This window comes from Ornithodoros turicata, chromosome 10 (assembly GCF_037126465.1).
Source record: "Ornithodoros turicata isolate Travis chromosome 10, ASM3712646v1, whole genome shotgun sequence".
In the NCBI taxonomy this organism is placed as follows: domain Eukaryota; kingdom Metazoa; phylum Arthropoda; class Arachnida; order Ixodida; family Argasidae; genus Ornithodoros; species Ornithodoros turicata.
This window is the reverse complement of record NC_088210.1, coordinates 12,300,498-12,313,295: the sequence shown is the minus strand read 5'-3', so window position 1 is coordinate 12,313,295 and position 12,798 is coordinate 12,300,498. Positions and strand designations below refer to the sequence as shown.

Genomic DNA, 12,798 nt, shown 5'->3' with positions numbered 1-12,798 from the left:
CTGTTCTTCCGGACACAATGAGATTACACCAGGCTTCTGAACGGCAAGAATGTTTTTAGTTTCTGTTTCCTAAAACTGGAAGAAATACGTCTCTTTTTTTAATTGTTATAGGGCGTATCATTTTAAGCAAATAAAAGTGCAACAGAGAACGGCTATTCCCTACGTCAGACGGCAAACTTAATACATTAAACGGAATAGCAGTGACTTCATGTCCTAACAAACCATCATCTCGAATGACATCGTTCCTTTTTCTGATTTGTTGAAAACAGCAGGAGTACGCCTTTTTCTTCCTTTTTTTTGTGACGATGATGGAGGACAAAATTGTAACAGAAAAGGCGTACGCCTTCTGTACGTATGCCATTCGAGATGATGGTTGGTTAGCAGGTGAAGTTACTGCCGTTGCATTTAACGTATTAAGATTGCCGTATGAATCCACTCGTAGTAATGAACTTCACTGCATAGCACGTTCTTAACCAACCATAATTTCGAATGATATCGTTATCTGCCCTGATATGTTGAAAACGGAAGGCGTACTACGCCTTTGTGCCAATGTGCGCCAATGTGTCGTCTTTTTGGTGACAGTTCTGAACAACATAAGTGTCACAAAAAAGGCCTTCACCTCCCGTTTTCAGCAAATCAGGGCAGGTACAACGATATCGTTCGAGATGATGGTTAGCTAGGTGCGTGCTATGCGGTGAAGTTCACTTCTAAGAGTGTACACTCTAAAAACAGAACTTCACTGCAAGACACGCTGTGCGCTAACCATTGCCACGAATCATAGGGTTATCGCTTCTGATTCGAGGAAAGTGGTGGGAGTACGCCTTTTTGTGTCAATTTGGATATATGATAATTGCCAGTAAAGGGCCCTCCTCTTTCCTCAAATCAGCAGCGCTAACCCTATCATTCGTGGCAATGGTTGGCGCGCACCGTGCTATGCGGTGAAGTTCTGTTTTTAGAGTGTAGTAATGCGGCCAAAAGTGAGCTCACACTCTAAATACAGAGCTTCACCGCATAGCACACTCTGCGCCAGCCATTGCCACGAATGATAGGGTTTTCCCTTCTGATTCGAAGAGAGAGGGCGGCGTACGCCTTTTTGTGGCAATTTGGATATATGAAAATTGCCACGAAAAGGCGTACGCCCCCCTCTTTTCCAATCAGAAGCGTTAACCGTATCATTCGTGGCAATGGTTGGCGCAGAGCGTGCTGGAAGTGTTGGAAGGTTCTCTCCCGAACCTGCACTCTTAAAAATGAACTTCACCGCATAGCACGCTCCTAGCCAACCATAATCTCGAATGATATCGTTATCTGCCCTGATTTGTTGAAAACGGTAGGCGTACGCCTTTTTGTGACAATTATGAACAGCATAAGAGTCACAAAAAAGGTGTACGCCTCCCGTTTTCAACAAATCAGGGCAGATAATTAACAATATCACTCGAGATTATGGTTGGCTAGGAGCGTGCTATGCGGTGAAGTTCATTTTTAAGAGTGTGGGTAAAAGAAAATACCTCAAATAAATGCTCAAGCATCGCTTAATTTTCTCGACTGAAATTTCGCCTCTTATATCAACCTGGTTTCGACGATGCGTCAGATAATTTCCGCGGTTCCATAAACGAATCAGTTGATAAGTGAATTTTTTAGAGATAAAATGTGGAGAAAAATGAACCAGTAATTTTCATTTTCTGAATGCACGTCAGACATTTGGGACCCACCCTATCGGGCTGGTGGACGCTTGATGATTGTGCACGAAGGCTCCAGCCGCAGTCCACACAGAGTACACGGTGCTCAATAAAGAAACAATAAAGAAACAAACATAAAATGGTTCTCTTACCTAACGTAAGATCTGAAACAGAACAGACACCACAGAGTCAACTACCAAACTATCCAAGTCTGAAGAAAAAGAGGAAAATTATAAGACAAAGGAAGAAGAAAGTGATACGTGAAAAATTCTACGCCATGCAGGTGCAGCGAAGTATTAATGCACATCGACATGCTTGCAGAAGTAGCCACATTCGAATATTCGTGTATCTCCTTTCTGAAGATTAAGCACTTTAATCTTATTAGATTAATCGAGATTAAATGAAATGAAATATTGTTTTTTTTTAGTCTAAGTCTTACGTATGATGGCCGTGATTAAACATTGAATAAATTGCACGTTTTAATTCAAGTTAATTACTTCTTTTATGAAACTTTCGCTTAGAAGTTACGATCTAGAACTATGCAGGTACAGGACCAATGTATTTTTTTTTTTTTTTTTGCGTTCTAAGAATAGAACTTTCGTCGCATAACACGACCACGACAAACTACTAAGCAGAAGACTGCCTTAGGAGAGCGCTAGACGTACACTTTTATATGACAATTCGTATATAGTTGTGTAAAGTGTCACAAAAGGATGAAGGAAAGAGATCTTCTGCACATGACGCACCCTTTAATTAATCATCATTCCGAATTAATCGTTTTCTGTCTCGCTTTCTCGAAAAGTACTCTCTTAAAAATGAACTTCACCACATAGCACGCTCCTAGCCAGCCATCACCCCGAATGACAACGTTCTCGCCCTAGATTTGCTGAAAACGAAAGGCGGAGCCTATTTCGTGCACATTATGCACGGCACAGAATAGGCTCCGCCTCCCGTTTTCAACAAATCAGGAGCGGGAACGTTGTCATTCGGGATGATGGTTGGCCAGGAGCGTGCTATATGGGGTGAAGTTCATTTTTAAGAGTGTACGTTTTCGTGACACTTTACATGTGTATGAATTGTCACTCAAAGGCGTACGCACTGGCTTATCATCAAATCATGAGTGATGTGTAGTTGTTCGGCTTGAGCATGTTAACTAGTGCGGCTTCGTTTTAAGAGCGTAGGATTAATGGTATACCGTTGATTTCTGATTGTCGAAATACTTTCGAATATTCGAATATGCCTACTTGGAGAACACAGAAGAGTCCAAACGCGCATGCAAGCGTGCGCATGCATACATAGGAACATGCGACAAACACATTGTCACGCATGCGCATTAAAGCCGGTATTGTACTTGCAAGTAGTTTGAGAACACCATGTTAGAGCTGAATGTTGATACAACTCTACTTCTTTAGTGTTGTAGCTTATCTTCCATCGGATTTTCATTATGTGTTTCCTACAATGTTCAAGTTAATTAACCTTTGTTAACCTTAACATTGGTTAACCTTAACCTTTGTTAACCTTTGGTAGGAACTCAGTATAGCATATCGTCTCCACAGCAACCTCAAGGAAAAATTGATTTGCACATTACCTTGCCTTACCTCTATACCTTAGCACAAGTTATTTCATATTGTCTCTCAGTTATAAATTCCGAATCCATCCCTTAACCACTTATGCGCCAGCAGCCAATCTTCCGTTAAATATTCGCATATTGAGAGCGGTACGCGCCAATATACAGCCTTCGGTATTAATGTGCGGCTAATATCAGAAGTGCAAGTGTAATTTCAATCCAGTACCGCTGTATAGGATCTGGTATAAAACATAATGATGGTATACTTTTAGAAATGAACTTGATCGCATAGCAACGCTCCTAGCCAACCACAATTATGAATGATATCGTTACCTGCCCTGATTTGTCGAAAACTGGAGGCGTGCGCCTTTTTCGTGGCAATTCTGAAGAGCATAAGTGTCACAGAAAGGAGTACGCCTCCCGTTTTCTACAAATCAGGGCTGATAACGATATAATTCGAGGTGATGATTGGCTGGGAGCGTGCTATGCGGTGAAGTTCATTTTTAAGCGTGTATAGCATCGGGTCGGTACAGAGCAAAAAAAAAAAAAAAAAAATGTCCAATACTGGTTTTGATCGACAGGGCACCACCCAAGAAGGAGTCACCACCGCGCGTTGCGCAAAGCACTGTTTGGGTTCTGGGCATGTGCAGCGACAGCAATTAGTTCTTTCGGTCCCCAAAGCGCTTGTGTTCACTATTTCTAAAACTATCTATTATCCTAGTGGACTAATCGATAGGCTTATTAGTTGTGACTATGATGCACGACATGCCACCAGGGTAACAGTATGAACATGGTTAAATAAGAAGAAGCAAAACGAAACTGCACTCTTAAAAATGAACTTCACTGCATAGCACTCTCCTAGCCAACCATGATCTCGAATGATATCGTTATCTGCCCTGATTCGTTGAAATCGGGTGGCGTACGCCTTTTTTCGTGACACTTATGCTCTTCATAATTGTCACAAAAAAGGCGTACGCCTCCCGTTTTCAACAAATCAGAGCAGATAACGATATCATTTGAGATCATGGTTTGTTAGGAGCGTGCTATGCGGTGAAGTTCATTTTTAAGTGTGATGTGTCTTTAGGCGACTCTCATCGCTCTGACTATGGGCATGACCAGGACTCTCCTTCGAAAATCAGAATCTTCTGCTTATTATGGAGTGTGCGTTTAGGTTTAGAGTCTGCACAATCTTGAGGCCGGGATATGGCACTTTTGCACAAAATCACATGCACGAAATAGAAAAAACAAAAACAAAAAAGAAGAGAAAAAGATGCATGATGCAGCGCCCTTTTAGAGATGCGCTCTCAGTGGACAATGCCTATATTTCTCATTCAAAGTATAGGTCACAGCAAAGGATGCGTTGCAGTGAGAAGCATCGTCGAAAAAAAAAATTGTTTCAGGGCGAACGCAACCAGCATAAAAAGCGATATAAAAAAGCGCTTCGAAAAAATGACTCCCACACATGGATTAGGCGGAAAAAAGAAATGCGGACTGAACAATCAAGTATCCTACCTGGGTGTAGAGCCATCCGGTCCATACAAAGTGGAGCTTTTCATGGACTGAAGGTTTCGTGCAAAGACCTGTCAGATATCACTCTGTTGATTCATTCATTGCGGATGTTCAGAGAAGTGAGAGAGAACACCTCATGATAATTATTACTAAAACCTAAGCTCAATATGGTCTGCAGCAGTACGCCGAGGGACGTTCTAGATGTACACAATTTAACTAATAATGACGATACGTTTTATTTAACCACAACTAGTGATTTGGAACAGTGACAAAAAGCCACTAAGTGTGGCTTGACAAGGCTTGCCCCATTTTTTTTTAATGCTCCAACGTTAACTTTAACTCGAACTCGTTGACTCAAACTTTAACTGGAACGTAAATCTACGCCACAAGCCCTGTGGAGTTGTGGCAGTATAGTGAGTTTTAGAGAATCGGAAGCACTGGCGACGAAGATCGTGCTTGCCTCAGTTGGCGGCTAACGACTTGAGTGAAGATAAAGATGACGACGGTAAATACATCCACTGTTAAAAATGAACTTCACTGCATAGCACGCTCCTAGCCAAATATCATCCTGACTGACATCGCTTTCTCTCCTGATTTGCTGAAACAGGAGGCGTACGCCTTTTTGTGACAATTGTGCAGAGATGTTAATTGTCACAAAAAGGCGTACGCCCACCTCTCTCTTCGAATCAGGAGCGATAACTCTATCATTCTTCGCAATGGTTGGCGTACAGCGTGCTAATGGTGAAGCTCATTTTTAAGAGTGTATCATTCGTGGCAACGGTTGGTGTACAGTTTACCATGCGGTGAAGTTCTGTTTTTAGAGTGTAGGCGAAGCAGCAGCGCCGGGCCCAAGATGACGGACTCAGTGTCGCTAATCTGTTCGCTATTTAGTGACGTAACAATGTCACAGCACGAAGCACGTGACATATTTGAATAACACCTTAGTTGGGACTGCGTTGCGGTTCCGTACGCAAGACGCATTGGGAGCCAAATTCCGGGTCCGCTTCCGGGGGGGGGGGGGGGGGGAGCGCTTCCGATTCTCTAAAATTGCTTACTGTCTTCTAGTGCAATGGTCTTTAGACAGAACCCCCATCTCGGAGCTTTATGTCAAGGCTGTCTCTTCCCGAGTACGATGCGCTTACCTCTCCGTTCTCTGGAGGTTCACCATTGCCGAACGTGCTGGACACGACCAGAAGTATAGGTTCGAACTCGAGGTGCACAAAATCGTATTCTTCCATGCATTCCACCTGCGAGAAGAAGAAAAAAAAAAGAAACGCCAAATCGTCAGACACGCATTAGGGTTGGCGAGGCCACTGTGAAAGACAACGAAAAGCCCGTACCGTTGCGTTGAAGGCGTGCAGGAAGATGTCGCAGAGCACCTTTGCATAGGTTTCTGACTTGCCGGTTTCAGTTGCGTACAGAATCTTAGCCTTGACCCGTTTTGCCAGAGCTTTGCCATACATAGCGGACGTAAATTTCACGGCACTGCAAGAGAGTACAATGACTGATTTGAAGGAAAAATAGAATGCGCATCACCCGCACAAGTTACATTGGTGAAAAATTCGTGGAACGTTGACGATGACAGAATGCATGTATGAGAAATAATTATTGCATAGAGGGTCATGAACGAAGTACTCGAAGTCTCATCTATGAAATATGAACTGATAGCTTCGCAATATTCCTGTCGAGTTATAAAATCGGTTAATTAGGCCCATCAGAGCTGCTCTACTTTGGTTCTCGTAGGCTGCTGAGGATTATAGAAATGTTGCCCCATTAAACATGTCCCTCAATATTTGTATGGCATTTGTCGGCATGTTCCGACAAATATCGATACACCGCATATGTATGATAGGTAAAACAGAAACCGAAAGAGAAAAAGAGAGTGAGAGGGAATTAAAATGCGCTGATGTAACGCAAAAAAAAGAAAAAAAAAAGAAGGCTATCAGATATCAGATTCCCCAATCTGGAGCACACATGAAAGACAGCTGCAAACATCTACTTCCTTAAAATTTCGCATTAATTAACGCCCTCGTTAATTACAGTACTGGAACAGCCTCGACTGCAGAGTTCCAACGCGTCATAGATGGTTTCTGCGCATGTCGTTCCCGTAACAGATAAAATAGCGTACACGCAGGCAGTCTGGGGGACAAGATGCATGACGACGAAAGCCCGAGCTTGGGAACAACTAGAGTCACGAAATGAGCTTCGTTTCAGAGTATCGACACTGAGTTCGAAGAGCGAGCATGCGCCATCTTGTTTCCGCGCCACGGTAGCCACGCGCATGCGCACTTTCGCGCACGATGCCATCTATCGTGCGCGGGTGAAATGTTGCTTTCTCTTGCAAGCAGCTCAACAATGTTGACGTCCTTGGGCTCACTCTGACATTCTCGGGACGCTCTCGTGGACAATACATGGATTATCGCGCAACAATCATACACGCTTCTCTATCCCACAGCGAGCACTATTTTAACCATCAATGGACTATTTCCGACAACGCGTATGCGCATGCCCAGCCCTTGAGTCCGCCATTTTTGAGCGGAAAACATCGCCATGAACCCACCTGCGGGCGACTGTCACGTTCATTGTCGGGAGATAATCGGTTTCAAGGTTACGCGGACGTTTGAGGTCTGGTAATGTGTACAATGCGCTTTCACTCTTTCCACATTCTTCTTCTAATCTTCGCTTGCTACTTTCCCACGCAACGTACGTGCCAGTTCATAAAGCGTCACCATTATTGGGGGGAAAGACACGACGTTCGACATTCCGCCGCCAGGGGCGACGCGAATATGGAAAAGGTCCATTCAAACTCAAAATCAAACTCATTTTAGCCGTCTTTGATCCTCAACTGGGACGGTGCAAGGCGGAAACAAACCTCAGTGTCCATACTCTGAAGCGAAGCTTATTTAGTGACTCTGGGTACAACAACACAACGTAAATGTTTAAAGTGGAAAGTGTCAAATGATTGTTCACAGCGCAAATCCCAGAAATGACCTGTTTTCTCCGACCCGTGGGATTAGAGTTCTGAAACGGCGCATCTGTCATGTCTGAAGTGCCTTTGTGGCTGCTGCGCTATGTGATTGACGCTTCAGGTCTCCTACTTCTTTTCTTTCTTTTTTTTTTTTTTCACGGGTATGATTTTCCCAAGAGATGCAAAACTCCAGCCTTCTCTTTGAATATGACCCCCAATGATGCTCTCATAGGAGACCCCTTTTTGAATTTTTAAAAATTACTTTTAAGAAAATCAATTTTTCTGGGTTAAATTTCAACGAATATGCCTGAATTCCATGGGAACACTAATCGATTGCCGTTGACCCTTATTTTAGTAATAATACCATCCTGCTTTTATTACGCTTTTTTTGTTTTGTTTTTTGTTTGTTTTTCGCAAGTTGTGAGGTACATTCTCTTTATCAAACCAGTACCTCGAACACAAGTCCGTGCACTATTCAACTTTGCAAAAACTCAAACCCTAACTGTAGCCTCTTCTTCGAGAGTTTTTGCACCGGATTTTACTTAAGGAAAAACTCAAACATGCTAATTTGCTTCATAATGCACACGACGCGAGTTTACTATGCCCTGGTAATTGATATTTCGTTATAGAACGTGATAATTGTTGAAATGTACATGGTGTCCCAACTAAAGTACATGACGGTTTAAGAAAACAATAAATAAATCGTGTCTATTTTTCACAAAAGACATGTTTACAAAAGAGACTCACCTCGGCCCCGAAACCAGTAATTCAAAATTTACCTAATTAGTCTAATCTAATCAATTAATTATGCACTGTTAAAAACATGCAGGCAACCACGGTACACGACTGCTAACCACATTCACTTGCTTTTCGTTCCCACGATATCCGAAACGATACACGACCGTTCTCCTACACTCTTCGAAACGAACTTCACCGCACAGCACGCGCCTACCCATCCCTCATCTCGAATGATATCGTTATCTGTTCTGATTTGTTGAAAACGTGAGGCGTACGCCCTTTTTGTGACAGTTATGAACAGCATAAGCGTCATAAAAAAGGCGTACGCCTCCCGTTTTCAAGAAATCAGGGCAGATAACGATATCATACAAGATGATGACTGGCTAAGAGCGTGCTATGCGGTGAAGTTCATTTTTAAGGGTGTAAGCCAGCATTCCAACGCCATGTTTCCCTCTGGAAGCAAACAAGTCCCGGTAACAAAGAGAAATGTTCACCTTGCGACGTCTTTGAATCTAAATTTCCGGGAATACCGACGCTGGTCATCCACCTTTTTCTGCCATACGTGAGTTTTCCAGGCCGGAGTCTGCAATACAATCGGGAACATGTCACTCTTCTTTTCTCTCTCTCTCTCTATCTCTTTGTCTACAAAGAATTGTTCAACAGACATTGGGCTTCACCAGCATCACCTACACTCTAAAAACAGAACTTCACCGCGTGCACCAACCATTGATAAGGTTATCGCTTTTGATTCGGAGAGATGAAAGGGGCGTACGCCTTTTTGTTGCAATTTGGATATATGATAACTGCCATAAACAAACAACTTTATTATGATGTGATGAATGGGGAGTTTGGTCGCCCACTGCTGATGGTGATGTATGGGATAAAATAATCAGCCCCTTCACAATAAGGATCGAAGTCCTACGGTGTCCAGAAAGGTCAAAAGAGCTTTGAGGGCTGGTTGGTTGACCGAATTTCGCCAGGTACCAGGCTATTTTGATAGAGAGAGTAAGCAAGAGTCCAGCTGATTAAGAGACCCGGAGAGTGCGCTTCGGGAAGGTTGGTAGTGTGGGCAATGAAGAGGAATGCCCTGGATCTCCTACACACTCTTAAAAATGAACTTCGCACCATAGCACGCTCCTAGCCAACCACCATCTCAAATGATATCGCTATCTGTCCTGATTTTTTTAAAACTGGAGGCGTACGCCTTTTTGTGACACTTATGCTGCTCATAATTGTCACAAAAAAGGCGTACGCCTCCCGTTTTTAACAAATCAGGGCAGATAACGACATCATTCGAGATGATGGTTGGTTAGGAGCGTGCTATGCGGTGAAGTTCATTTTTCACTTTAAAGTCCTCAACTCCCCTCTCCCACCTTCTTTTCCTTTTTTTTGGTTATAGTCGTGACGATGCCCACTTGAGTGCGGCCAACAACGGCAAGCTACCTCGACCCCCCCCCCTCATTTTTAAGAGTGTAGACTTCAAAGTAAATCTTGCAGATCTAGAGAAGAGACAGCATCTGGGAGTGTTAACTCGTCTCAAGCCATTGCCATAATTGCCATAAAAAGCCCCCCCCCCCTCTTTCTTCGAATCGGAAGTGATAACTCTATCATTCGCAGCAATAGTCGCGCACACCGCGCCATGCGGCGGAACTCAATATTTAGAGTGTAGAGACAAGGCCTGATCGCCTTAAGCGACGTGACGTCACAGTTAAGAGTCCGCCAATCACGACCGTCCTTTTGGCGGCCGTAGCTATAGAAACGAACCGCCGTGAGGCGCATACGGGCGCCCACTGGTATAGGTACCGAAGGCATGTGTTTCAAAATCGTGTGCAGCGATTGGCTGCCATCCTGGCTTTATAAATCCCTACGTACGAAGGAGTGAGAGGAGGCAGAAAGGCAGGCCTTTTGTATGTAGGTGGCGTTGGGCTTCGCTCGGTATTGGCCGTTTGAGCTAATGCATGATGACGAATAGCAGCAAAGAAGACAAGGACAGGGTAGCACTAAACAGGACAACTGCAGACTCTCAACTGAAGTTTAATCAAGGACAACAGCATCTTAAAGGAGCTATGAACTGTACCAAATGAACCCGCTGACTGTGTCGGCTCCAAACGGCGATTTCAAAGTGTTGCCAGTGGCACCTTTTGTATATGTGAATTTGATAGGTGCGTATCTCCAGCACATAGCGCGCTCTTAGCCAACCATCTTCCCGAATGACAACGTTCTCGCCCATGATTTGTTGATAACGAGAGGCGGAGCCTATTATGTATCTATTATGCACGGCTACAAAATGGGCTACGCCTCCCGTTTAAAACAAATCACAGACGAGAACGTTGTCATTCGGGATGATCGTTGGCCAGGAGCGTGCCATGTAGTGAAGTTCATCTTGAAGAGGTAGCCGGGTTCGAATCCCGGTGCCGGCTGTGCTGTCTGGGGTTTTTCCTGGGTTTTCCTCAGACGCTCTCAGACATATGTCGGCACAGTTCCCTTAGAATTCGGCCCAGGACGCACATTCCCCCAGGGCGTCAGTCGTGACGTTGCCCACATACGTGAGGCCGACAACGGCAAGCCCTTTCACCACCACCACCACCACCACCACCACCATCATCTTGAAGGGGGTAAAGCAGAACGTTATGTGTACCTCCGCGTTGGTGTCTGATTGGGTGCTACAATTCTTCAGATGACGTAACGATGGATAAGAGGTATCTGGACGGCGGTGCGTCCACTCGCCCGAATGCGTTTTTGTATGGAGGATATATATCTGTGGAGGATGTTTCATGAGGAAGCTTAAATCCTTGCTGGATGTTATATCTCGGCAACCGGATATAAACCACGGCGTGCTGATTTTAAACAACCGTGTTCCCTACAGTGCATGCTCTGAATACTATACGCAAGGGCATATGTGATCCACGAAAAAGAGATGTCTGGACGAGACTCCACGACATAACACGAGAACCCTTGCAGGCGATTCTTTCTTGTTATGATTGTTATTATTTTGCCGTGGCATGCTCGTATTGCCTTCCCCAGACGGCGTCCCACTGTGCTGCGACCCTGGATGGAGGTCTGGTTACGTCCGTCTAAAGTCGCTGGATTCAGAATTTAAGCCAAGGCACTTTCCAGGATGAAGAGATGTTTCTGCTGATTTTTTTTTTAATCTTGGAAGATGTATTACGAATCTCGCGGAATATAAATTACTTTTATGGGATGTACGCGTTGTGTACTCTAAAGAGCGTGCAGGGTTGCCTGCTCGCAGAACCATAACACGCGTTCCATTAACAGAAACAGTAACGGAAAGAAAACGAAATTGAAAAACTGGTAGCAGAAACAGAAACCGGAGAGGGAAATACTTCAGTAACGAAAATGGAGACGATAACGAAAATGAGGCCGTTACCCTTGATTCTTAAAACAGAACGTCACCACAAAGCACGGTGAAGGCCGACCACTCCGTACAATGATACCTCCTGATTTGTGACATTCCTGATTCGTGGAAAGCGTAGAGCATACGTCTTTTTGTGACAATTAGCGTACCTGCATGTATGTGTCACAAAAAGCCGTTACGCCTTCCGTTTTCAACAGGTCAGGAGCGAGAACCATGTCATTCGTGATGATGCTTGGCTAAGAGCGTGCTATGCGGTGAAGTTCTGTTTTAAGAGTTTGCCCAACTCTGTAAGGCCGACAACGGCGAGCCTTTTCACCACCACCGCCACCATGACCACCACCACCACCATCTAATTTAAAGGCGTTCCCTGGATTTAACACTGTAGACGAGAGAATAGACGGCGTGACCACCACGAGACACTGACGAAACGTTTCACCACTCCTCCTCATCACAGGCTCACCACGAAAACTTCAAACAGAACATCACCACATCCCTACTTCCTTGCTGTTGGGACGTTCGGCTAGTGTTTGGTACGGCGACAGTGGCGCCAGTTCTCTTCCCTGGCGGAGGGCAGAGGAAAAGTTTTCCAGCATATTCTACATGCGTAGATGACGATGTTGGCGATTTCACACGTCACCGCGTGAATTCTGTGTTGTATTTCACCTGCTTCAGTGAATGTGTACAATGCCTGATGACATAGCTGCGGGAAACACTGAAATAAATGCTAGAAAGAACTTATCCTTGCCGACACAGGTGGCGTTGGTGGCAGCGAATGAGGGGGCGCCTCCCGGGCAGCCGAACGAGCCCGTAGCCGGCCCTTAAAATTACATCGTTCACTGTCTTCGTTTGTTCGAAAATGTGAGTCGTATAGGCTTCTGAGTAAACTTCGCATTTATCGTAATCGATATCAAAAAAGAAAAAAAAAAAGGAAACGTACGCGAGCTCGCTCCTCAAATCGAAAGCG

General features: G+C 44.4%; 1 protein-coding gene across 3 annotated transcripts in view; it reads right to left on the bottom strand.

Annotated features, from left to right (window-relative positions):
* Positions 1–12,798, bottom strand: part of LOC135370367 (nitric oxide synthase-like protein) — a 346,321-nt gene that overhangs the window by 29,916 nt on the left and 303,607 nt on the right. For 2 of the 3 annotated variants that reach the window (XM_064604101.1, XM_064604103.1), the window contains exons 11-15: positions 8,953–9,041; positions 6,093–6,237; positions 5,895–5,999; positions 4,756–4,823; positions 1,829–1,840 (exon numbers count right to left, since the gene is read on the bottom strand). In XM_064604101.1, coding sequence (XP_064460171.1) covers positions 1,829–1,840; positions 4,756–4,823; positions 5,895–5,999; positions 6,093–6,237; positions 8,953–9,041 — 419 coding nt within the window. The remainder of the gene's footprint in view (positions 1–1,828; positions 1,841–4,755; positions 4,824–5,894; positions 6,000–6,092; positions 6,238–8,952; positions 9,042–12,798) is intronic. The other variant, XM_064604102.1, reaches the window with a different exon arrangement.